The following is a 26,015-nucleotide window of genomic DNA, read 5'->3' as shown; positions in this document are numbered from 1 at the left end:
TCAAAAATAAATAAACGTTAAAAAAAAAAATTAAAAAAAAAAAACAAAACACCAGCTGCTCTTGGTAGTACGTGGGCAAGGGAGGGATGCATAATGCCAACCAGTGACCACCAGACCCACCCCTCAGGGACCAGCAGGGAAACTGAGGCCCAAGATGGCTAGGGCCTTGCCCAGGCTGGGTTCCTCTCTCCCTACATACCTATCGTGTCTCCACAACCCCCTGCCCTCCCCTACTTAAATCAATTATAGTTATTGTCCCTACAAAACAAATTCCTTTTATTGTGTAGGAATGATGAGAAAAGAAACCTGAGTGCTTGGATCCATTCCTGGGCTCTGGAAGAGGGCACAGCTCCTCATGCAGGGGACTTCCGTCTAGCCACACCCTCATCTTCCTCCTCCGCCATGACCACCTCCTCCAGGGTGCGCCCTCCCAGTTTGCTCGCCACCAACACACTGCAGGTCCCCGCAGGTGGCAGCCCTTTCTCCGTGTAGCGACCCCTGAGAAACACAACTCTCTCCTGTCCGTCCAAGGGCAGTCCGTGGGCCTGGCACAGATCCCGTGCCTCTTCCGGCCCATCCAGGGCCAGCAGGTGGACCATGAAGCCCAGGGGCAAGGTCTGGCCTTTGGGGGTGCTCAGGGCACGAGCGAGGCGGGCCAGGGCTCCCCGGCGGGCACGGCCTATGTGGCACTGCACTGCGCAGCTTTGCAGATAGGGCAGGATCCGGAGCAGGCGAAATAGGCGGGCGGTATTGCCTTCTCGAAAGGCCGAGTCCACAGCCAGGGCCCTGCGCAGGGCGGGGCAGGAACGCAGGGCGGCAGGTAGCTGCAGAACCTCATGAAGGGCCTCCACAGAGCCTGTGAGGGCGGAAGCCGGGGGACAGCTCAGTGTGTGTCTCTGATCAGGTCCACGTTCCGTGGCCTCCGGTTAGGCCTCTCCCCCACCCTAGCCTCCCACCTGCTGAGGTCCTCAGCCACGCCCACCCCCTCTGGCCTACCACCAAGCCCTTCTCCGACCTTGGGCCGCCCACCTTCCGCTCTGGCCACGCCCCTCCCCTGGGCCAAGCTTACTTTCCCTCCCACTTTCTCCATCAGCCCGTTCCTGAGCCTTATTGGAATGAGGTGCAGAGAGAGCCCCTTCAAACAGTCTGGATCCTCTTAGCAGAGTGAAGCATTGTTTTCGGATGAGGGAGACAGGCCCAGATGATTTCACAACTTGGCCTGAGGCTGTCCTTGAGTTCGTACGTAGAATTTGACACACACACACACACACACACACACACACACACACACAAATCTGTTTTCTGGCTTCAAACTCAGCTCTTTCTCCACTGCCCTAGCTGCGATACAGACGAGGAAGCTCGTTCTGCCACACCTTCCCTGTCTACCTGGTGAGGCCTTTTCTTCAAAGAGCTTCTGCCCCTGCTTCCCTTCCAGGAGAATCACAGACAATGGAACCTCGGGCCTCTTTTGTCAACTAAGGCTTCTGACCCATTAGTGGGTTGTGAAATCAAGAGCATTTTATTACAATTAAATAGGATAGTATTAGAACGCACCATCCACACACAGGGAGGATCTAAAGTCTTGAAACTTCTGTGTCAGAAGTCTCATGGGCATATATTCATGGCTGCTTTGCAACACTGAACTGCAGGTTTAAAAAAGGTTGAAAATCACTTAGGTGAATTTTCCCGTTCCAACCTTGTCCTCTCCACTTTTATTACAAAAACACCCGAGACCCAAATATGGGAATGGACAGTCCGGAAGGCCCACGTCGGGGCTCGGCGGATCTTGCGCATTGACTCGACAGACATCTAGAAGGCAGGGATGGGGAGGGAGCTAATGGTGAGATTGTAGAGCTTCCCGTTCCTTCCCTGGCCTCCACCGTCCGTCTACAGGGAGGCACCCTTCCCACGCCCCGCCCCCGCCCCCTGCCCTGACGCCGGGACCCGGACTCACCCAGGTTGTAGAGCAGAAAGAGGCCCTGGAAGACGGCCTCGCGGGGATGCGGCCCCGCGCCCTGAGCGTAGCAGCGCCGCAGAGAACCGAAGCCCTCCTGCACCTGGGCCTGCAGCAGCACCGGGTCCGCTGGCCCGCGCACGGCGTCGGGACCCAGCCTCGCCACCACGGCCAGCAGCACTGCCAGCGCCGCCTCCAGCACCCCCGCCGCCTCGGCGTCGCCCGCGCCCTGCAGGGCCAGGTCCAGCCGCACGGCGCGCAGCCGGTCCGCCACGAAGCTGGCCACCTCGGCGCTGGATGCGTCGGCGCGCTCGGCCACCTCGCCGGCCAGGTAGCGCACGGTGGCCAGCAGCACGGACGGCGGACGCAGCTGGCTCGGCGGGGGCCGGGCCTTGCCGGCGGCCGGCCGCCTGTACTCCTTCACCGCGCGCTGCGGGTCCGCGCGGGGCCGGTCGCCGCGGCACCCCGGCGCCACCTCGAAGCGGTGCAGGCGGCGCTCCTTCTCGCGCTGAGCGCGCTCGGCGGCCGGGCACATGTCCGGGCACGTGCCCACCGGCAGCTTGCAGCCGGACATGGGTGGGCTGAGGGGAAAGGACAGGCTCTCAGCATCCCGGGGACCGCGGCGGCCAATCGCTCCATTCTACGCGAGGGCTGGCGGGGACTCTGGCGGCGGAGCTGGCTGATTGTGGTGGGGCCCCGCCTCCCCGCCCGGGGCCTGGCGTCCCCCCCGCCCAACTGGCAAGCGCCGTCCTCTCACCGAGTCTTGTCCCCTCCCACAAGGCCTCCAGCAGGACTCCCGAGACGCCCCGCGTTGTAGTTCAGCGCCACCATCTCCGGATCAGGCGTCCCTGAAGCCTCCATGATGCACCGCGCACAGCCCCGCCCACTCCCATGACACACCAGTTTGTAGTCCCTTCCGCAACCAACCGCTTTGCAGGAGGGGCGGGGAAGGACTAGGGCCACGCCTTCCCAGGTTTCTGCCTGCCAAACCCTCGCTCTTCGCCTCTGGGCACCTCCCAAAATGGCTAACGCTAATTTGGGTTCCTCTTCATCATCCTTTTCACCCAATAACCTGGTTCAGTCGGTCCTGCTATCATTCTCTACTCTTGTTTCCCTGGAGACTATTCTCCCTATTTTCTAGATCAGGGGTCAGCAAACTTTTTCTGCAAAGGGCAGATAGTAAATGCTTTGGGATTTGCGGATTGGAATTCGTCGACTCTGCCACTATTCACCTCAGCTGGTGTAGTGGGAAAGCAGCCACAGACAATATTAAACGAATGAGCCTGATTGTGTTCCACATTTTATTCTTAGATACTTAAATTTCATGGAATTTTCACCTGTCACAGAATACTATTCTTTTTTTTTTTTTTTCAACTATTAAAAAATGTAAAAACCTTTCTAGCTCATGGGCCTTACAGAAAAAGGCACTTAGGCAAAATGTGGCTGCTGGCCGTAGTTTGCAGAACCCTGTTCTAGATGGGTAAACAGCTAGTTTAGGACCAGAGATGCTGCTCACACAAGATAGGATCACAAGTAGGAGTCCCTGATTCCAAGGTGGCAGATGTGGTCAAGGAGCTTCAAATTCATTATTTGTCTCATTCTTGGTCCAGTTACATACAGAAATGACCCCTAGAGTTACAAGACCAGGATATAGGGCCAGGCCCCAGGGACAGTAAAAGGGAGTAGCTGGCAGTGTTGGAGCTAGTCCTGGGTAGGGGTTCATGTCCTCTCACGGGGGGAGTTGGGACAGATGCAGGTGCAAAATTTCTTCTGCCCGCTTTAGATATTCAGCTGCCTTCTTCTTCACACCCTCCCGGCGGGCAGGTGATGGGTCACCTATGGAGAAAGAATGGTTCAGCTGAGACACCTGGGTTCAGAACCCCTGGTCCAGCCCCTTACAGTTCACAGAGCATCAACATGCATCTTCCCCCCTCCCCACCCGCCCCGCTGCTCCCCCGCTCCCTGGGAATCAGATTTATTCTCCCCATTTTACAAATAAGAAAATTGAGGCCACAAGAGGTAAAGAAACTGCCCAAGGTTATATACCTGGTCAGGGACAACACTTCTCCCCCTGGACTTGCTTGTTTTGCACCTTCCCTTCCCTTCGCTGCACTATCTGAGACTCTGGGCCTGACCTTCCACCTTCCAGGCCTACTCACCAGGAACCCCCTGTAGCAGGATGTGCACGCCGTCCCGATAGCCCTGCAGGGCTGCAGGGTAGGCACCTGCCTTCTCATCCCGCAGAGCCTGGGTGATGAGCTCTGTGGCTTGGCTCAGATATGCAGGGACGGGCCGTTCTTCCTCCTCCTCTTCCTCCTCCTGCCCTCCAGGCTCCCAGGGTTCCTGGTCCAGCCTTTCAGACTCCGCCTCCATTGCTGCCAGCTCACCCAGGTGGGTTGGACTGGGGCCCGCACCTTCTACAATCAGATATGGAGGACTGACGCCAGACTGGCCCTCCTTTTCCCAGGGCCTGCTGCCCATCCCCAGAACTCTCTTGCCCATCAAGGTACCAACCTGTTCCACGTGGAGGGAAGCAGTGCCTGAGCAACTCGAGAGCCGTTTGTGCATAGCAAACTAGCCATGACCTATTTAATTGATGCAGTCCTTTGCTTTTGTAAAAACAAAAACAATGACCTTCCTAATTCTTTCCTTGGGTACGCACTAACATTAGTTTGTGAGGTTTGGGTCACTGGGCCTACTCCTCTCCTGACTATAGTTGATCTACAAACGTAAGAATTCTCTCCACAAAGTTTAACGGAAGGATGCTAGAGCAACCATACCAGGCCAAGGATAGAAAGGCTCCAGACCTTGGAACGTTAGAATAACGGATTCAGAGAATCTCAGGTCTTACAACTTCAGTTGAGAACCCCCTCCATGGGGGGCCTTCCCCCTTCCATGGGGGCGGGGGGGTCTTGTGGTGCCTCCACCTGCCAGCAGCTGCTGCAGGGCCTCCTGTGCTGCTCTCTGAGCCCAAGCCTCACCCCTCCCCGATCAACAGGCCTCTCCTGCCTTCAAGATCTGCAGCGTGACCCCGAGCCAGCCGGAAAACCCCCACCTTGGGCTTCCAATGGAAGGAACTCAAACCCTCCGAAGACAGGGTGACCCCTGCCTGTTCCAAAGCTTTCTCAGGAAGGAGGAGATCCCACGGTGGGAGGTGGCTCATTTCCTTCCTCTGTGGTTGCCCACTGTCCAGGGGCCTCCAGCTTATGCACCCTGGCACAGGGCAGGGGGGAGTATGGGGGGTGGGGACCTGCTTCCGATTCTCACTAAGGCTGCGGGCTGCCCGAAGGGGGGCTCCTTTCTAGGATTCACACAGGCACGACACGAGCTAGTTGGTGGCTCTGCCTACTCTCCTTGCCCCCACATCAGCCCCCCTCTGCTTGTCCCAGCTTGTTACCTTCCCTGGAGAAGGGGTCGAAGAGGGCAAGCTCAGCCTCTGTGAGGGGGCCTCGGGCAGGGGAACCGGATGCCTCCTCGGTGCTCCCACAGTTAAAGAGGAGATCCAGGGCCTCCTGGGCAGGGCTGGATGGTGGGGGATCCGCTGAGGAATAGATCATTGGTGACATTTCATGCCTGTCCTTATCATTTCCCAGCTTTCAAAATGGAATTGCCTCTCATTAAATCCTTGTGGCACCCAAGGGCACAGATAAGCCCACGTTTAGGGTTGTACCCCTTTTACAGATTAAGAAACTATAGCCTAGAGAAGGAAAATGGCCTGGCTAGAGCTCCTCAGCAGGTTAATGGTAGAGGGGCTGGAACACATCCCAGAATTTTTACTGGGGAAAATCTTTACTGGGGAGGAAGTGTGTGCCCGCCACCACCCCAGACCCTCCAGCCCTGCCGCCCTCCCCACCCCCCATGTACCTGGCACCTCCAGTTCCTCAAGGCCTCTCCTCTCTGCAGGGAGCGGCTGGGGCAACCAGGGTTCCTCAGGGGGCGGTGTGGGGATCAGAGGGGGTGGCAGGATGTGTAGGTCCCTGGACATGTCAGAGGGCCGGGTTACCTCCCCACCCTGCGGGAGAGAAAGACAGGGATGGGGAAATCTCCAGCGCGGCCTCGAGGGCAGGTAGGTTTCCCAGGTACCCGGGAAGAGGGACAGCAGGTACACGCACCCGGAAGAACTCCTTGAGCTGGGGGCTGTTGTTGAGTGCAGGGATGTGCACCGTGAAGCGAAGCAGGTCCTCGGCCCCCTTCCGCCGCTCCTCAATCACTGAGGCCTCGAACCGGCCTGCAGCCGCCCCAAGGCAAGGGGTGGGGAGAGAGGCAGTGATCCACAGGGGTCACTTTCCTGGTTCAGCCGGAGAGGATCCCAGCAGCCTGCTGCCGTCCTCCCCATAATCTTCCCTGGCTCCTCCTGGGGAGGTGGGGTGAGGGTGCTTGCAAGCAGGGACCGAGCTCCCTAGTCATCCATTTGCCAGATGTTTATCGAGCACCTACTAACGCGCTAGATTGGTGTTGAGAAGGCGAAAGAGAGAAAAGCAAGGCCTCTGCTCTCACGGATATCACATCCTAGACAGGCAGGGCAGACAGCCAGCAAGAAACAAAATAGTTTCAGACGGTTTTGATGTAACGGAGAGGAAAGTAAGGCTCAGAGAGAGAAGTGACTCGGCCAAGGTCACACAGCAGGTAGCTCTGTGTTTACGGTTGCCCTGCTCTGTTCTAGATGTCCTGCAGAGTCACCTAGCTCTGACCTCGTCATCACACTGCCAGGGGAGCAGCTGGCTGCGCTGCCCACAGCCTGGCATGACCTGCCAGCAGCAAGCCTTCTTCTTGCTGTGAAAGGGTAGCTCACGCGAGTCTACAGACGCAAGTAACGGGTCAGTCCCGGCCACCCAGAAATACATCATGAGTGGCATACGTAATTTGTCATTTTCTAGTCACCATGTTAAAAAAAAAAAAAAAAAGTAAAAAGAAACAGGTTAACTCGGTGTTAATAATATATTCCATTTGGGGCGCCTGGGTGGGCTCAGTTGGTTAAGCGTCCGACTCTTGGTTTCCACGCAGGTCACGATCTCAAGGTTCATGGGTTCGAGCCCTGTGTCAGCCATCAGCATGGCGCCTGCTTGGGATTCTCTCTCTCCTTCTCTTGCCTCTCCTGTACACACACACACACACACACACACACACACACACACACACATACACACCCTCTCTCTCTCCAAATAAATAAATAAGAGATTCTCTCTACTAAATAAATAAATAAATAAATAAATAAATAAAAATATATAAATAAATATCTTTATATTGAGTTAAGTGAAATGCTTTATATATATGTTTCACTTCACCCAAGCAACCAAAATAATCTCCTTTGGACACGGGATCCATAGATAAGTTATCAGGATAATTTACATTCTATTTCAGTGTGCATTCAACCCACAGGCACACCTCAGCTCAGACTCATCATGTCTGGCTCACAGCTGCTGCTTTTGGACAGCGAGGGTCTGGAGGAAACACCGGCTTGTGGGGAGGCATTCTGGTTCTGCCATTTACAGGCCAATCCCTTTCATGACCCTGCGTCCCAGCGGCCTTGTCATGAAAATGGGGCTAATGAAGACGGAATGTTAAAGGGCCTGAGACGCACACTAAAGGCTAGGCTGCTCTGAGCCTCAGTTTCCCCCTGTGTGGAAGGAGGTTGTCTCTAAGGGCCCTTCAGCTCCCCAAAAGTGTCTCTGCTGGCGGTCTGGGTTCCCCTCATCCAGCCCCCGCCAGCAGGGGTCCCCTTTGCCCACCTGTCCCTCCATCTGCGGCCTGAATGCCAGGATGAACACTTACCAAACACTTGGGCACGGGGGAAGGCCGGGAACTCCTCCAGGCGGCGGAAGAGGTTGCGGTGGGTGTAGGCCAGGTCTCCATGCAGCTTGCGGAAGTCGCTGTACCGCTTCCAGACCACCACCTAAGGGGGACACAAGACTTAACCCAGGCCGGCAACGGTGGAAAGAGGCTTCCCCGCCCCCACCCCCGCCTGGCCCCAGCGTGGGTGTGCAGATTGGGGCGTAGCACCCCCTCTTCCCAGGGCTGCGGAGTGATCAGTTGTTCCTTTACTGCTCCTGCATCTGGAATCGGGGAATGGTCCCCCTTCCTCCCAGGAGCCTCACCTCTTTGACATCCTCTGGGTCCCTCTTTGAGATGAACTGAGGAAGAAAGGCAAGAACCAGGTGAGTCCAGAGACTGACATCTGACACCCCATCACCCAGTAAAATCCAGGGAGGCCCCAGGTACCTCCCAGCCCCCTCTCAAAAGGGCAGTGGCCTCTGGCTGTTGACCACGGCTATCAAGGTGTCCTGGCTTCGAGGCTTTGTGTGGCTTGGAGCAGTTTTTCTACCATACGCCAGTTTCGTCATCTGCCCAACGCGAGGATCCCTAAGGACCCGTCCACACCCCTCGGTCCTCAGCCCAACTTTCATCTCAGTTCCTTCGTGAATTACATGCCATCCTTCTGCAGCGGCCACACTAACCTTCTCTGCGTCGTTCCAACTGTAGCTTGCGTACCACCTAAGTGAGCACTATTTCAGTTCCTTCAAAGGGCCAAGTCCCTGAATTTCATACTGAAACCAAAGAACCTCAGGTTCTCCAAAGAATCAGGTTCCGTCCCAGGAGCCCCTCCTTCCTTAAGTGAGGGAGACGCTGTGGGCAAACACTCCTGAACACAGAAGAATGATCACCGGGGTTGTGACCTTCTGGAAGGGCAGACTGGGGTCTGAGGTGTAAAGAAGACCCTGTATTCGCTATGTTACATTTCTTTTTTTTTTTTTTTTAATTAAAAAGTTTTTTTTTTACATTTTTATTTCTTTTTGAGAGACAGAGAGAGACAGAGTGCAAGTGGGGCAGGGGCAGAGAGAGGGGGAGACACAGACTCCGAAGCAGGCTCCAGGCTCTGGGCGGTCAGCACAGAGCCCGACGCAGGGCTCGAACTCACAAATTGCGAGATTGTGACCTGAGCTGAAGCCGGACGCTCAACCAACTGAGCCACTCAGGCACCACCCCTCCTTTTTTAAAAAAATTTTTAATGTTTATTTATTTTTGAGTGAGACAGAGACAGAATGCGAGTGGGTTAGGGGCAGAAAGAGAGGGAGACACAGAATCCGAAGCAGGCTCCAGGCTCCAAGCTGTCAGCCCCGACGCAGGGCTTGAACTCATGAGCTGTGAGATCATAACCTGAGCTGAAGTCGGAAGCTCAATCGACTGAGCCACCCAGGCACCCCCACTATATTATATTTCTTTTTTTTTAATTTTTTTTAACATTTATTCATTTTTCAGAGACAGAGACAGAGTGGGAGTGGGGGAGGGGCAGAGAGAGGGGGAGACACAGAATCTGAAACAGGCTCCAGGCTCTGAGGCATCAGCACAGGGTCTGATGCGGGGCTCGAAGTCACGAACCGCAAGATCATGACCTGAGCTGAAGTCGGACGCTTAACAGACTGAGCCACCCAGGTACCCCAATACTGCAATAATTTTCTATGGCGACAGATGGTCAACTACACTTATCGTGGTCAACATTTCATCATAAGCATCGAATCACTATGTGGTACACCTGAAAATAACATAATACTGTCTGTCAACTAAACCTCAGTTAAAAATAAAAATTCTTTTTTTTTTTTTTTTTAATTTTTTTTTCAACGTTTTTATTTATTTTTGGGACAGAGAGAGACAGAGCATGAACGGGGGAGGGGCAGAGAGAGAGGGAGACACAGAATCGGAAACAGGGTCCAGGCTCCGAGCCATCAGCCCAGAGCCTGATGCGGGGCTTGAACTCACGGACCGCGAGATCGTGACCTGGCTGAAGTCGGACGCTTAACCGACTGCGCCACCCAGGCACCCCAAAAATAAAAATTCTTTAAAAATCACACAGCAAGTAAGAGGGACAGCTAGGACCAAAACCCTGGCTTTTGCTTTTCACAACAAACTTGCCTGAAATATGTTGGGTAAAAGAAACTAGATTTAAAAACTGTTGAGGAATATATATACCTGACAAAAAAACCCCACCTCATATCCAGAATATATAAAGAACTCCTACAGATCAATACTAAAAAGATAACTCAACTTTTAAAATTGGGCAAAACAGGGGCGCCTGGGTGGCTCAGTCGGTTAAGCGTCTGATTTTGGCTCAGGTCATGATCTCACAGTCTGTGAGTTCGAGCCCCACGTCAGGCTCTGTGCCACCAGCTCAGAGCCTGGAGCCTGCTTCAGATTCTGTCTCCCTCTCTCTCTGTCCCTCCCCCACTTGTGCTCTGTCTCTCTCTAAAAAAACAAAACACACCACACACACACTAAAAAAAATTAAAATTGGGCAAAATGTTTGAGCAGGCACCTTCCACAAAAGAAGGTGTTTGAATGGCCAATAAGATTATGAAAATATGCTCAACATCATTAGTCATCAGAGAAATGAAAATTATACTGCAATCAGATGTTACACATCCACCAGCCTAGAATGCTGAAAATTAAAGATGCTCATGATATCAAGTGCTGGTGAGAACAGGAGTATAAAACAGTATAACCACTTTTAAAAACCGGTGATTTGGGGCGCCTGGGTGGCGCAGTCGGTTGAGCGTCCGACTTCAGCCAGGTCACGATCTCGCGGTCCGTGAGTTCGAGCCCCGCGTCGGGCTCTGGGCTGATGGCTCGGAGCCTGGAGCCTGTTTCCGATTCTGTGTCTCCCTCTCTCTCTGCCCCTCCCCCGTTCATGCTCCTTCTCTCTCTGTCCCACAAATAAATAAACGTTGAAAAAAAAAAATTAAAAAAAAAAAAAAACCGGTGATTTATTTCTCTTTTCCTTCTCTTCTCTTCAGATTTAAAAAAAAATTGTTTTTTAATGTTTATTTTTGAGACAGAGGCAGAGCACAAGCAAGGGAGGGGCAGAGAGACGGAGACCAGAATCTGAAACGGGATCCACGCTCTGAGCTGTCAGCACAGAACGCGATGCAGGGCTCGAACCTAAGAACCGTGAGATCACGACCTGAGCCCAAGTTGGACGCTCAACCGACTGAGCCACCCAGGCGCCCCTCTTCAGATTTTATTTTTAAGTAATCTCTACACCCAACATGGGGCTCAAACTCACAACCCCAAGCTCTACTGAAAGTGCCAGGCAGGTGCCCCCAAAATTGGTAATTTCTAAAATCTATTTATTTTGAGAGAGAGTGTGGGTGAGCACAAGCCGGGTAGGGGCAGAGAGGGAGAGAGAGAGGGAAGGAGAGACTGAAAAACCCAAGCAGGCTCTGCGTTGGCAGCACGGAGCCCTACTCAGGGCTCGAACTCACCAACCATCGGGAGATAATGACCTGAGCCGAAACCAAGAGTCAGATGCTTAACCGACTGAGCCACCCAGGTGCCCCCCAAACTGGTAATTTCTAGAACAACTACACAGGTACCTATCAAATGACCCACTAATTCCACTCCTAAGTACATACCAAGAAGAAATGGGTGCACATGCCCATAAAAAGACTTGTACATGTGTTCATACAACTCTACTTGTAGCAACTAAAACACTTTTTAGATACAACCCAAATGTCCAATAACAGCAGGATGAATAAAGAAATGGTGGTGTATTTATACAAGGGACTGATACCACATGGCAATGAAAAAGGAAAACTTATACATGTAACAACACAGATGAATTCCAAAAACACCATATAGACAGTGACGAAGGCCAGACACAAAAGAGTACTTGCTGTGGATGATTCCATTTGTATGAGGTTCAAGAACAGACAAAACTAATCTGTGGCAAGAGAAGTCAGGTCAGTGGTTACCTCTGTGGGAGTAGGACTATAGATTGGGAAGGAACAAAAAAAGACTGTCTATATCCTGGTCTGAGCGCTGCCTGCACAGACGTATACATATGTAATGTAAAAATTACTGGACTGTGCACTTGAGATTTGGGCATATGTATGTAAAATTATGTGTCAGTTTTTAAAAATTTACAAGGGGAAATAACAAAAAAAAAAAAAAAAAAGGAAGAATACCGGCAAGTGACTTGTAGAACGTCACTGTGTGTCAGTAATAAAATGGATACACATATCTGCTTTTTTAAATAATCTTTTTAAAAATTTTTATTATTTAAAAAAAAATTTTTTTTTAAACGTTTATTTATTTTTGAGACGGAGAGAGACACAGCATGAACGGGGAAGGGGCAGAGAGAGAGGGAAACACAGAATCGGAAGCAGGCTCCAGGCTCCGAGCCATCAGCCCAGAGCCCGACGCGGGGCTCGAACTCGCGGACCGCGAGATCGTGACCTGAGCGAAGTCGGACGCTCAACCGACTGAGCCACTCAGGCGCCCCGAAAATTTTTTTTTTATTATTTTTTGGTTTGTCAGGTGATTATCTTTTTTTTCTTTTGTATCTTTTCATTTAAATTCAACATAAAGTTAATGTAAAGTGTAATATTAGTTTCAGTAGAATTTTGTGACATACCTAATTTTTTTTAAGTTTGTTTATTTTGAGAGAAAGAATGCAGGGTGGAGGCAGAGAGAGAGAGAGAGAGAGAGAGAGAACAGGGTAGAGGCAGAGGTGGTCGGGGCAGGGGGGAATCCCAAGGAGGCTCTGAGCTGTCAGTGTAGAGCCTGACTCAGGACTTGATCTCATGAACCTCGGGAGTAGATCCATGACCTGAGCCTAAATCAAGAGCCGGAGGCTTAACGGATTGAGCCACCCAGGCGCCTCTGACATATTTGCTTTTAAATATAGGGTTTATCTGCAAGGATAAATAAGAAACTAGCTGCATTGGCTCTCACAAAGATGGCAGACAGATGGGGATGGTAAGGGAGGGAAAATTATTTATCTTTAAAAGTTATAAAAAATATATCAAAATAATGCATTTACTTGTTTAAAAGTGCTTCAACAGAAAGACTTCTAGGAAAAGGCTACAGCTCCTTGCCACACCCTTCCCACCCCCATCCGTCTCATCTTCCTAAGGGCAATCTTTTTGTTTTTAGGCCAAAGTTAAGGCATAAAGGATATGGGGAAAGCTCATTTTAAACATCTAGGATTCTGCACTTAAATCATTTTGGAAGTATCTTTGAGTTTTTGCTTCCTTTTAACAGTTACTAATGCACCAGTTTAATAGTTGCCTAGTTCAAAATTCTAAAGGTACAAAACAATTTATAGCGAAGTCTTCCCCAACCAATTATTGTCTGTCATTCTACAGATATTCTTTTACACTGCTTCCATTTTTTTTTTAATTTTTTTTTTCAACGTTTATTTATTTTTGGGACAGAGAGAGACAGAGCACGAACGGGGGAGGGGCAGAGAGAGAGGGAGACACAGAATCGGAAACAGGCTCCAGGCTCCGAGCCATCAGCCCAGAGCCTGACGCGGGGCTCGAACTCACGGACCGCGAGATCGTGACCCGGCTGAAGTCGGACGCTTAACCGACTGCGCCACCCAGGCGCCCCACTGCTTCCATTTTTTAATTCTTCTCTTGGTTTCCCCCAAGTATCTATAAACGGTGCTTATAAACATTGTTACTGCTACATACGTCAACTTTGGTCTTTATCTACTGACCTGCTAGGACTGTGAAGATAGAGACTTACTCTTCAGATTCTTTTGAACTGTATGAATTTTTAAAGCCATAGAGCGGTGTTTTCTGAAGAATTAAAAATGAAAGTCTTTTAAAAAGGAACTTTTAGGGGCGCCTGGGTGGCGCAGTCGGTTAAGCGTCCGACTTCAGCCAGGTCACGATCTCACGGTCTGTGAGTTCGAGCCCCGCGTCAGGCTCTGGGCTGATGGCTTGGAGCGTGGAGCCTGTTTCCGATTCTGTGTCTCCCTCTCTCTCTGCCCCTCCCCCGTTCATGCTCTGTCTCTGTCCCAAAAATAAAAACGTTGAAAAAAAAATTTTTTTTAAAAAGGAACTTTTATGTAAACATCAAACAAACCAGTTAACAAAACTTAACTCCAAGAGACTGGAGAACTGATATTTGGATGGAACAGAGCTTTCCTCTTAATTTAGAGAAATTCACAGCCTGAAGTGAAGACACCACACGTCGGGCGTGGGAACCCACCCCTCCCACCCCGAGAACTGCCGTCCACGCCCTTTTAAAAGGACAGCGCCCTCCCAGGGCCTCGCCCCCTGAAGGCTAAAGAAGTAAACGAAGGCCCTTACCGCAGCCTCCCCTTAAAGGGGAAATCCATTTCTGTCGTCTAAAAAGGGAGCTTCCAGCTGCTCCTTGCCTTAAGGTAAAACCCGGCCCCCCTCTAGTTAAAAGGGTAAAGGTCCCCGCCGGGCCCCACCTCACCTGCGCGGTCACTTTATATTCGGTGTAGCCTTTGGGGTGGGTCCGGGGATCGGAGACGGTGTAGTGCCGCAGAAAGTCGTCCTTCGCCTGGCGGGACATGGCAACCGAGCTGGAGCGGAGCTGACCGCCGGCCTCTGCCTCCTCCACGCCGCCCCCGCCCCTCCGGGTCAGTCTCCGCCAGCCACCGCCTCAGCCGGGCTTGCGCCCTCCTTCCTTGGGCCTAGGGAGCAGTCGCAAGTGACGGCGCAGTTCTCGGCCCAGGCGGGCGGCCAGGGAGCGTCTAAAAAGTTCACGGTTGTTGGTAAAGCGTGAACTGGGGGATTGAAGCTGGGGAGGTTGGATCGTTCAGCTGTGACCCGAGGTCAAACCCGCCCCATCAAGCATCGCCAGCTTCTCCTCTGCTTCCCAATTCCCTGCTTTCATCTATCCACCCACCTTTCACTGTGTCCAAAGTGTGCCAGTTGTAGCCAAATCATTCCCTGTCTCCCTCCATAGGATTCGATAATTCATGTTTTCAGGAAACGTAGGGGAAGCAAAAGAGAATTCCAGAGAGGCAGGATGGCTTCACAAGTTCTGAAGTCACACTTTTTTCTTCTTTTTTCTTTTCTTTTTTTTTGATAGCATTTTCTTTCATTTTTTAAATCAATTAATTAATTTGTTTATAGTTTAATTTACATCCAAGTTAGCACATGGTGCAATAATGATTTCAGGAGTAGATTCCTTAATGCCCCTGACCTATTTAGACCACCCCTCCTCCCGCAACCCCTCTGGCAATCCTCTGTTTGTTCTCCATATTTAAGAGTCTCTTACATTTTGTCCCGCTCCCTGTTTTTATATTATTTTTCCTTCCCTTCCCTTCTGTTCATCTGTTTAGTATCTTAAATTCATCATGTGAGCGAAGTCATATGATATTTATCTTTCTCTGACTAATTTCGCTTAGCATAATACCCTCCAGTTCCATCCACATAGTTGCAAATGACTTTTTTTTTTTTAATGTTTATTTTTGAGAGAAAGAGAGAGTGTGAGCAGGGGAGGGGCAGAAAGAGAGGGAGACCCAGAATGTAAAGCATGCTGCAGGCTCCGAGCTGTCAGCACAGAGCCTGTTGGGGCTCTTGAGCTCAAGAATGACTGAGCCACCCAGGAACCCCTGAGGTCACACTTCTTACCAGCTGTATGGGTTTCCTTTAATTACTGGAGCCTAAATCTCTCATCTCTAGGTTTATAATAGAGGGTGTTTTATAATAGAATCTCCTGCAGTGGATATTTCTTTTTTTCTCTTCTTGGCCTGTCCAGCATTCACCCCCTTCTCTCTGTTAGCACCGTATCTTTGTTTGAAGATAGTTCTCTATATGTGTAGCCCTTCAGCCTCCTGCCCCAGAATCCAAAGGTGTTGGCTCCTTTCCTTGCCCCAGCTCCTGGGTCGGGGTGGGGGACTCTCTCCTGAAGCCTGGGTACCTTGAGTGAGGGACCGAGGGCACAATGTCTGGCAAGGGGACCAATTTGTTCCTGGTGTGCAGTGTTGGCCGCAGATTTAGCTGCCCAGCCCCTGGGCACTCCTGACGTCTGGCATCCTGAGACCTCCGTCGGGGAGACCATGAGTTCCGGGCATCCTCCCAAGAACCATCCAGTTGGCTGGGGGCAGTTGTGATCAGTATCTGGGGCAGGCCGATGAGAACCCTGACTGATAACCACCGCCGCCAGGGTGTGAACCTTAAAAGCAGTAGTGTGAGTGAGGCCCTCAAGTGCTCATGGCCACTCCTGGTGCTGGAACTCAGATGTGTGGGCACCGTACTGCCAGTCTCCAGACAGAGGTGAAGGAAACTCCCAAATAAGAGTTGTGGAGGCTCAGGCAGAGGGTAGATAACCAGGAGGTGTTGGGGAGGGCGCTGAGATGGGATATCCCCTTGAACAGTACACACCTCTGCAGACCCATTTGCTTTGTTTATTTATAAGTGTTTATTTATTTTTGAGAGAGAGGAGAGAGAGAGAGCACAGGTGGGGGAGGAGCAGAGAGAGAGAGGGAGACACAGAATCCGAAGCAGGCTCCAGGCTCTAAGCTGGGCACAGAGCCTCTGCGAGAGGGTAGCGGCAGCCAGGGTCTGCACGTAGCCTTTATTTCATGTTCCATTAGATATAAACATCAAAGAGCCTCAAAGTATGAAAGGGAGCACAAAGGGTCTTAAACATTAACGAGACCCACATCTCGTGTTTATGTGCAAGCACGCAGGGAGCGCGTGCAGTTTCACGGACTGCCAGGCAATTACAGTGGGTCTGTTTCTTAACTACCTTCTGGGGGAGCACGGGGCACCTCGTGATGCTGTCGCGTTCGACAGCCTTGAGACCAGAACACTGCGGATGTTTCAGCTGTTGCCCCCTTCACCCTCCGGGGCTTACAATACATTTTCTAGAAATAACTCCACAAAGCCCCGTTCCTATCTAGATCAGTTTCCCCCCGCCCCCGGCCTTCAGACTCCAGCTCCACCACTTCCATCGGTGGGAGGAGCACCACCATTTCCATCAGCGGGAGGAGCAGAGGGAGGCAAGTTGCAGATTCCCGCTGCCAGCAGGGCTCCCCACGTTCCCACTGGGCTGAGTGCAGGATGCAGGCTTTCTGCCACAGCTCACACTCCCCATCTGCAAGCCTTGGTAATGAGTATGGCCTTGTTATTTTCTTCTTTTTCTCCACCCATGCATAATTCATGCTTTAACTCAAGGATGCTGCTTACTACTAAGGGCGCCCCGGGAGGACTTGAACCCTGTGATGACGCATCTGGATCAGCGGATGGCTGAATTCACATCCACTGGATCTGCTTGAGCTCTTACTGGTTCAAATAGTGATAATTATAGCTAACACTGTGCAGTGCTTGTGACACACAAGACACCCACCCATTTGGTCCTTGTCCCAAACTTCGCAGGTCGGTGCCATGGATCTCTCCCCCAGACGGGGACACTGTGGCACAGACAGGTTAGGCAACTTGCTCAGCATCGTCCGGTGAGTGGCAGAGCTGGGGTTTGGCTCTGGAGCCTGGGTGTGCTCACGCGCCATAGGGCTTGGGAGCGCGGGGACCACAGAGTGTCTCACACAGAGGACAGGGCAGGTCGTTTTAATCTTCTACACGGTAGGACAGGTTATGTTCTGAGTTTGTCTACCTAACGCCAATTTCCCCTCGTCCACCCTAACAGAGCCCGGATTTTGCACATTCCCTCTCCAGGAAGGAATCCTAGCACCAGTTTAGGAGCAAATCTCTGTGTCTTTCTCCCCTTTAACGTCAGTCCCTCTGGGGAGCCTGCCTGGACTCTTCCAAGTGGGATTCGTTGCCGCCCTGTCCTGTGCTCCTCTAATTCTTTGTCTGTCCCTGTGACACTGCCGCGGTTAACCCTCTGATTGAAATGACCCGTTCCTTTCTGTGCCCTGCTGCGCCCTGGGCTCCGGGTGGGGGTCTTAAAGCTGCTGGATCAACGCATGACTCTACCAGGAAGTGGGGGAGGGAACGGTTTATTCTCACAGCTGAGCAAAGGATGAGGCCCACAGCCTTGGTAGCAGCAGAGGCGGCCCCCTCCCAGCCCCAGCCCTCTCCTCCGCAGGCGGGCCGGGTCAGGAGCCAGGGTGACAGCCAGGGAAGCAGCCCTCCGGCCACGGGAGCCGGCCGCCGAGAAGCAGTGGGTAGTGTTAGCAGCAGCAGGTTACGGAGTGGGGCGGGGGGGTGTTAGTCAGCCTGGCCGACTGCCATCGCCCCCGTGGATGGTGCCTGATGAGGGCCGGGGGAGGGGGCTGGACTGTGAGGTGTGGGGGGGGGGGGGAACGTCTGGAGTGGTTCAGTCGGCCGTGAAGACGCGGCTGGAAATGTCATCCAGGAGCCAGTCGATGCCAGGTAGGAGGTTCTCCCCGGTGACGGCGCTGCAGCCCTGGATGCACCAGTGGTGGCTGTGGATGGAGTCCAGCTCCAGGGCCTGGGAGGGGGGAAGATGACGGTGGGCCCTGGGGACCACAGGCCCTGCCCACTCACCACCTCTTCCCTCTCCTGGCCCACGGGAAATCCATGCCTCCCTTTAGGGCCTGCTCTCAGGAGCCTCCCCTGGCCCCTGGGGAAGATCTGTCAGCCCCTCAGGGCACCTGGGCTCTCAGCACCCAACCCCACCGGCGGCACCCAACCCCACAGTAACTGAACAGGGACGCAGGCTCCTGAGCATCTGCTAGGATCCAGGCATTGTGCTACGAGCCCCACAAACGTCCTCCCATCCACTCTTCCCAAGGCCCAAGGAGCCAGGGATTGTTGGGCATTTTACTTAGAATGCCTCAGAGAGCTTAAGCAACCTGCCTCAGGTCACCCAGCTAGTAAGTGACAGAACCAAGATTCTAACCCTACTCTTTCTCATGCTGCTGCTTCAAGCCCTAGAATCAGAAGTAGGATCGATACAATTTGGGGACACAGAGGCCTGTGTTTAAATCCCGGCTTGTCTGCTCCCTGGCTGTGTGACCCTGGGTGAGTCGCCTAGCTTCTCTAAACCTGCTTCGCCATCTACAGAGTGATAGTAACAGTTCCTAGTTCGTGAGGCTGGGGTGAGGACTGAATGTCAAGATAATCCACGCAGAGAGCCTGGCATGGGAGCACTCACTACTGGCTGGCTGCTACTGTCCTGAAGGATCATGTTCGCAGGCCTGCCCTCCCCCAGGCTGTGGGGCACAACCGTGTCTCATTAATCACTGACTCTCCAGTGGCCTGCAGAGGCCCTGCCACACAGGAGAGGCTACTAAATGCTTGTCGAACAAGTTAACAAAGAAAACGTGTGCCTCTTTTCCTCCACGAACCTGTGCCAAGGCCCGGACTCACCTCACAGATGGCGTTAGAGGACAGCGCTCCGGGTAGGTCCTGCTTATTGGCAAAGATGAGGAGGGTCGCTCCAGCCAGGCGCTGGGGGAAAAAAACGGGGTGGGGGGGGGTTGGGAGTGGGGGCTCAGAGGGCAGCCCGGCCCCTCCCCCTCATCACCCAGAGCAGGTGGGGTCAGAGATCTACCTGGAAGATCAAGGCAAGGCCCTGGGGTGGTAGGAGAGGCCCAAGTGGGGTAGCCCCATGGCCATGGTCTATGAGTCCAGCCATACTTGGAGCGGGTTGGGGGGGGGGTGCGGAGCCCTAGGCTGGGGCCCAGTGGGCACCTCTCCCCTCTATGCCTCAGTTTCTTCCTCCATAAATGGGGAGGGGGTGACGGACATGATGATCCCCAAGCCCTCTGGTTCTAAGCGGCTCCCATATCCCATGACCTGATATGCGCAATGAATGCAACTGTCCTGGAGACCACGGGGTCTGCTGGAAGTGACCTTTCCCTCTTCCAAGTTCATGTTGCCCTTTAACTGTGCACTACCCTCACAGGCCTCACTCTTGGCCTCTGCTTCCAGTTAGTTCCACGTGTGTTATTTCCGCCGGGAGTCCCTCCACATAAGCAGGTGGGTCTAGCCCTGACAAATGGCCTCGAGGTGCCAGGCCAGGGCTCAGCACTGACATCCATGATCTCACTGAACCTGCTTGACACCCCTTGGAGGTGGCTCCTGCTACCCCAGGTGACCTGTCCCTGTGTGCCCAGAACAGTCCTGTTGCTGTCTGTTGTCCCTGCGTAAGTATTAACAACTTCCTCTTTCATTCTTAAAGTGTCCTTGTTTTCAACTAAATGCAGTGTCGTACCCCGGACAAATCCTGCAGCAGAAAAAGGAGATTGGTGGAAAAACTGGTGAAATCCAAGTAAAATTTCTAGTTAAGAGTGACTTACTAATGTTACTTTCTAAGTTTTGACAAATGCAGGGTGCTTGCATAAGATGTTAACAGGGGAAGCGGAGTGAAAAGTATTTCTGTTTCTTCGCTATCTTCGCAACTTTTCTGTAAAACTAAAATTTTACTTAGAGCGTTTTGGCCCAGCTAATAAGTTAGCAGAGCACCCTAATTATAATGCCCAGCTCAGAAACGAGGAAGTGGAGGTTCAGAGAGGTTAAGTGCCTTGCCTGAGGTCACACAGCGGAGAGGCCAACTCCCGAGCCAGGCTCCGCCGCTTCCCAAAGCTCCACCCACTGGCCTCAGGTGAGCCTCCCGAGAGCCCCATTCACGGTGCAGAACTGAAGTTCAGGGTGGTGGGGCGGTGACATCACAGGGGACGTGAACCCAGGTCCCAGTTCGTAGCATGCCCCGCCCACAGCACTGTGGGTTTCCCTGGGCCAAATGTACAGGTTGTCTCTGCCTCCCCAAGGGTGGGCACCTGGTGAGGGCTCAGTGAAGGAACAGAGCCCTCCCCCACCCCCCACCTCCCTCACGGACCCCTCAGGGAATCTGCTCACGCATCCGCGCATGTGCACAAAGTGTGGGGGCCTGGATGGAAGCCTGGCTCCCCCCTGCTTGGCCAGCCAGCCTGCCCACCTCCTCCACCAATAGGCTCTGGAGCTCCCGCTGGCAGTCCTTCATGCGCTGGCGGTCGGCGCTGTCTACCACCCAGATGAGGCCGTCGGTGCTCTCAAAGTAGTTCCGCCAGTAGGACCGCAGGGACTTCTGGCCGCCCACATCCCAGATGTTCAGCTTGAATCTGGGCGGGAACGGGGTGGCCAGAGGGTCAGCCTGGCCCCTCACCCGCCCTCCCTGCCCTACTCTGGGCCAGCCCGCTGCAGGGCCCCCACTCACCCCCGGTGTTCCAGGGTCTTAATGTTGAAGCCCAGTGTCGGGGAGATGGTGTCGATGTCTTCCCCGTTGAACTTCTTGAGGATGGTTGTTTTGCCAGCATTGTCCAGGCCTCTGGGGCACACCAGGTTAAGGAGAAGTCCCCGTGCTCTGCCCAGGGTGGTGACATCACCGCCGTGCCCCTCTTTTAGGGGACCAAGCGTTTCCCGCCACGTATCGAATGAGTTGAGCACGTGCCTGAGCCCCAAGTTATCGGCCCGTGAGAAATGGGAAAGTATCAAGAAATAAAGATTTTATCATCTCGTCCTGACCGAAGATTCCTTCATTCGCTCTACAGTATTTATTGAATACTATGTGCCGGGCCCTCCTCTGGTGCTGGGGGGGGGGGGTACCCCAGAGTCAAAGTCCCCACCCTGTGCACCTTCTAGTCCAGTGTAGAGACAGGCGACAGAGTGCAAACAAATGAGAATCAAGGTACCGTCAGCTCCTGGTGAGTAAGGAATGCAGCTAAGAGGCTTTCGGGGAGGGCCTTTGCAGGAGCTTCCGTTAGCTCGGGCACCCGTCTCGGGGTCTTGGGCTGAGGCCCAAACGATAAGAAGCCAGTTTCCAAAGGGCTAAGGGAAGAGCATTCTAGGCAGAGGGAACAGCAGGAGCAAATATCTGGAGGTAGCCAGCCTCACCTTTCTGTTTCTGGAATATTCCAAACCCTCTGCTGCTGAGTGCGCAAACAAATGGGAACCACCCTCCTCTGTCCTTCCAACGCTCGAGGGGGCTTGCAGCTGGGAGCGGGCCCAGGCGACTCAAACCAGTGGAATGAGGGGGAACCAAGAAGCTCTCCTGAGACCCAGCCTTCACCTCCGATTATCCAACTCCAACTCCATCATTCACTGGATCATTCCCATCAGCAGACAAGCTGGTGTCTCTCCCACCTTAGGAGAAGCAAACGTCACCCTCTCTTGATCCCTTCTCCCTCTTATTCCTTTACTTCCTTCCCTTGACAGCAAATCTTCTCAAAACCGTTGTTCGTCAGCACCCTCTCCAATTTCTGCCTTCCTGCTCGTTCTTGAGGCTTTTGCTGCCACTGCTTCCCTGAAACGGCTCCTACCACGGTACCTAAAGACCTCGTGTTCTTCTCCTGCTGGGCAGTAACCAGGCCTCGTCTTCCCGCACCATCAGCAGCACCTGACACAGTGGCCTGCCCCCTCCTCCACTGCCTCACCTGGTTCTCATCGCCCTGACCTCTTATCTAGGTAAGCTCGGTCCTTTCCTCTGTCCACACTCATCCCTTAGAGCTCTCACCCAGGACCACGGCTTCAGATACCATCTGGGTTTTTTTTTTTTTTTTAATTTTTTAAGCTTATTTTATTTTAAGAGCACATGCCAAGAAAAAAAAAAAGAAGAAAAAAAGAGCACATGCACAAGCAGGGAAGGGACAGAGAGAGAGAGAGGGAGAGAATCCCAAGCAGGCTCTGCACTGCCAGTGCAGAGCCCGATGTGGGGCTCGAACCCAGGAACCAAGAGATCGTGACCTGAGCCCAAATCGAGAGCCAGAAGCTCAATCAACTGAGCCGCCCAGGTGCCCCGCAAACACCACCTTTATGCTAATGACTCCTAAAAGTACACATCCCACCCAGCTGCTCCCCTGGACTCAGTCCCTCTCTTCAGCTGCCCATCTGGCACTTAGAGGATGTCTCAGAGGCATCTTCCGTGGCCAAACCTGAGTTCTCCTCTTTCTGAACCTGCTCCTTGCCCCCCTTCCCCATCTCAGCAAGTGGTTCCTCATTCTTCGAACCGCTCTGGCCAGAAACCTCAGAGTCAGGCTTGACTTGGCTCTCCCTCTCACTTTGTGCCCAATCCAGGAGCGATTCCTGCTGGGCCTGTAGGCAAAATGTTCCCCATCTTCCATCACCTCCCTGCTTCCACCCTGATCCAAGCCACCATCCTATCTCGCCTGTGGCGGAGCAATGGCACACCTAACCTGAGATCATGCTTCCTCTCCACACTTCTCATCGAAAGGAAAAGCCAAAAACCAAAAGGCTCTTCAGTCCCCTCTGTCTTCATCTCGTAATCTAGTAATCACTCTCTCCAGCCACAGTGCCCTCCTTGACATTCTTTTGAACACACCCGTTGAGTTCCTCCTTCCAGACCTTTGCGCTCGCTCGTTCCTTTTGCATCAACAAATTTCCCTAGATATCCACGTGATTCAGTCCTCACCGCCTCATCTTTACTCAACTGTCAATTTCTCCATTGTGGCCTTCATTGACCACTTTATTTAAACTGCATTTTTCCCCCCATACGTCCTATACAGCTTACCTATTTGCTTTCTCCCCACAGCATTATGGACCGTCCAAGACGGTGGGGTTTGGTTTTGCTGTTTTACCCCAGCCCCTGGGAGAGTGCCTAGTACATAGTAGGCACTCAGTGAATATTTAATTGGATGGGTGGATTCTCGGCGCCTTTCTAAAAGAGAGCTTTTTCAAAGAGACATGATGTGACTATTATAGTTATTTCTACACTTAAATGTCTTTTCTCCCCTGCTAGGGGAGCTCTGGGTGAAACCCGCCCAGCTCCGGGATCGCGGAGTCCCGACGCGGCCAGGATAAGAGGGGGCAGAAGGCGTGCAGGCGCCTGTTAACGGGACTCGGAAGGTCGGCGGGGCCCTCGGGCCTACACGCAGTCAGCCTGGGGAGGGGACGGGAGATAACGACCGGCCGCGGGGCCACACGGACGGGCAGTTGGAGACAGGGGTGAAAACAACCCGAGGCGTCTACACCCGCCTCCCCCCCCCCCCCCAAGCGAGGGCGGGGCCCGCACGCCCCCGGGATTCCGACCTTGAGGGCGGGGCCGGGGTCTGGCACCCTCGGACAGGGGAGGAAGGTCAGAGCCAGAGAGGACAGCGGCCTCACGCTCGGGCCAGACCGACGGGTGGTGGCATCCGAGTCGCCTCCGGCCCTCCTCCCCGCCCCCTGCATAGGGATATCTAGTCTAGCCGCTGCGCCTGTAGGCCCTCACCTTTGGCCTTGGCAACGGAGACCCCCCGCCCCGAGCCGGTGGTACGACCTCCTCACGCCCCCCCACCCCGCTAGAGCGATTGGTAGGGCCCACGTGCGTGACGCACAATGGGCAGTTGGTACGCGCCGGCCGCGCACCCCGCGCCCGGTAGGGGGCGCCTGGCACCGCCCGCCCGGCGGGGCCCCCGCTACCCTCGCGGCTCCGGCGTCCAGGAGGATACAGCATGAGCAGTCGCAGCTCCCGCTCTTTCTGCTTCATCTTCTTCAGAATGGTCAGAAGCCCCATGGTCCCAGTAGCCCCCTCCCGGCCGCCGTTTCTTCCTAGTCCCGGGACCCCTCTCCCTGCTCCTATTGGCTATCACGCCCACCGACAGCGCAACCTATTGGTCGGCCTGTCGCTGGGTCCCGCCCTCGCTCCCACGTGACCGCGAAGCCGCCTGGCGGTGGGGCCGAGATGGTCCCTCTAGCGGTGCTAGGGGCTTCTGCGGGGCCACCTGCGTTAACCCTTCGCTTCCCGAGGGCTTGGGGGACGAGGGCACCGCCATTCCTTCTTCCCCAGGAACCCAGACTCGGCCAGGAACGGAAACCTGGATTGTATCTTGGCTGCACAGGGGGTAGGAGTTGTGACTCAGGAGTCGGAATCGACAGCCCCAAGGATATTGACAAGCTCGTCCGGGGGCCAGTGTAAGGCCCTGTTCCCCGGAAACACGATCCAGGTCCTGCTCATCTTAGGTCTCGGCATCATTCTAAACCTGCCAGTTACAGGGCCTCCCCTTTTCCCAGTCTCCTGGACTCGCAGAGGGTGGGCCGGGGATTCTTCGTCGCGGGCGAAAATGCCCCCTAGGGGCCGTTTCGAAATGTGCTGGAGCATTTTGGGCTTGTCCCAATTACAAGATATAGTTCCTGTTGTTTAGATGACACAAAGAGTTGTTCTGCCTAGGATGCCCATCATTTCTCGTTTGAGAAGCACTGGTTTTCATTTTGCCAGTGAGAATATTGAGACGCACACGATGGTCAGCACAATAACTGGCGTATGGTAGTTACTCAATAAATATTTGTTATTGAATGAATGACTGTCCCAAGAGTTTGGTTCTTTACCTTAGCGCTCAAGTCCTGAAGAAGTGAAGAAAATGAGGCCAGGGCCAGGCAAACTGTAAAGTCAGAAGGGTGAGCTAAGCTTATGTTCTTATTTTGAGCCCTTGCCCCATCCCACTGCAGGGTAAATGTGAGTGGGTAACAGAGTAGGCTCTGTCTGGTGCTGGGGAGAGAACAGTCAGGCACAAGCTGAAAATAATGGCTGATTTCTGTGTGATTTGTTTATAAAGCTCGCCACCTTTTCTACTTCACTCTCCTGGCAACTCCGAGAGGTTTCTTTTTTGTAGATAGTGATAGTGAAGTCCAGAGAACTTAAGGAGCTGGGGCAGCACTTTATCATTTTTTTAATATATATATTTTTAACGTTTATTCACTTTTTGAGAGACTGAGACAGAGTGTGAGCAGGACAGGGACAGAGAGAGAGGGAGACACAGAATCCAAAGCAGGCTCCAGACTCTGAGCTGTCAGCACAGAGCCCGACTCGGGCTCGAACTCACAAACCCTGAGATCTCGACCTGAGCCGAAGTCGGATGCTTAACCGGCTGAGCCAACTTGGGCAGCGCTTTAAACTCAGATCCGGGGGCACCTGGGTGGCTCAGTGGGTTGAGCGGCTGACTTCGGCCCAGGTCATGATCTCGCGGTCTGTGAGTCCGAGCCCCATGTGGGGCTCTGCTGACAGCTCGGAGCCTGGAGCCTGCTTCGGATTCTGTGTCTCCCTCTCTCTCTGCCCCTCCCCCACTCATGCTCTGTCTCTGTCAAAAATAAATAAACCTTAAAAAATATATATGAAAAAATAAAAAATAAACTCAGATCCGGTTGACATTAAAATGCACTGTTTTTCAGAGTCTCTCCATAGTGTTTGTCTAGAGAGGGAGAGGTCTGGAGCAAGCCTGAGCTTCCAGTCCTGCAGAAGAAGGTTGTGGACAGATGAGGGCTGGACAGAACAGGGTCCCTGGCTGAGCCCCCTTGGTCAGTACTGTTTTACCCTCCACCAAGCACACACAGGGGGAAACAAGTGAGCCTAACTCCCGTTCAAAGGCTTTGAGACACAGCAACATTTATGACGAGAAAGT

At 53.2% G+C, this 26,015-nt stretch overlaps 3 protein-coding genes across 4 annotated transcripts; all 3 read right to left on the bottom strand.

Moving 5' to 3' along the window:
- Nucleotides 1–255: 255 nt before the first annotated feature.
- On the bottom strand, nt 256–3,155 carry SAC3D1 (SAC3 domain containing 1). The gene is made up of 3 exons (XM_030331216.1): nt 2,712–3,155; nt 1,955–2,535; nt 256–856 (listed from the first exon to the last, which is right to left on the bottom strand). The coding sequence occupies exons 1-3, from the start codon at nt 2,813–2,815 to the stop codon at nt 354–356; spliced, it is 1,188 nt and encodes a 395-aa protein (XP_030187076.1). The 5' UTR covers nt 2,816–3,155; the 3' UTR covers nt 256–353.
- An 86-nt stretch (nt 3,156–3,241) lies between these two features.
- Nucleotides 3,242–14,377, bottom strand: SNX15 (sorting nexin 15). Its single transcript, XM_030331217.1, has 8 exons — nt 14,180–14,377; nt 8,050–8,085; nt 7,727–7,847; nt 6,067–6,182; nt 5,819–5,966; nt 5,352–5,495; nt 4,114–4,371; nt 3,242–3,790 (listed from the first exon to the last, which is right to left on the bottom strand). The coding sequence occupies exons 1-8, from the start codon at nt 14,276–14,278 to the stop codon at nt 3,684–3,686; spliced, it is 1,029 nt and encodes a 342-aa protein (XP_030187077.1). The 5' UTR covers nt 14,279–14,377; the 3' UTR covers nt 3,242–3,683.
- Nucleotides 14,378–16,272: 1,895 nt separating this feature from the next.
- On the bottom strand, nt 16,273–24,224 carry ARL2 (ADP ribosylation factor like GTPase 2). Of its 2 annotated transcripts, none has more exons than XM_030331222.1 (5): nt 24,069–24,224; nt 20,840–20,950; nt 20,582–20,744; nt 19,012–19,092; nt 16,273–18,130 (listed from the first exon to the last, which is right to left on the bottom strand). In XM_030331222.1, the coding sequence occupies exons 1-5, from the start codon at nt 24,131–24,133 to the stop codon at nt 17,996–17,998; spliced, it is 555 nt and encodes a 184-aa protein (XP_030187082.1). In that variant the 5' UTR covers nt 24,134–24,224; the 3' UTR covers nt 16,273–17,995. The 2 variants fall into 2 exon arrangements, with proteins under 2 accessions (XP_030187082.1, XP_030187081.1); XM_030331221.1 differs by lacking the exon at nt 24,069–24,224 and adding an exon at nt 22,815–23,121 and having other exon boundaries at nt 20,840–21,073.
- Between the last annotated feature and the right edge of the window lie 1,791 nt (nt 24,225–26,015).

Source organism: Lynx canadensis, chromosome D1 (assembly GCF_007474595.2).
Source record: "Lynx canadensis isolate LIC74 chromosome D1, mLynCan4.pri.v2, whole genome shotgun sequence".
NCBI lineage: Eukaryota > Metazoa > Chordata > Mammalia > Carnivora > Felidae > Lynx > Lynx canadensis.
Note: the sequence above shows the minus strand (reverse complement) of the source record. Positions and strands in the feature narration are given on the sequence as shown.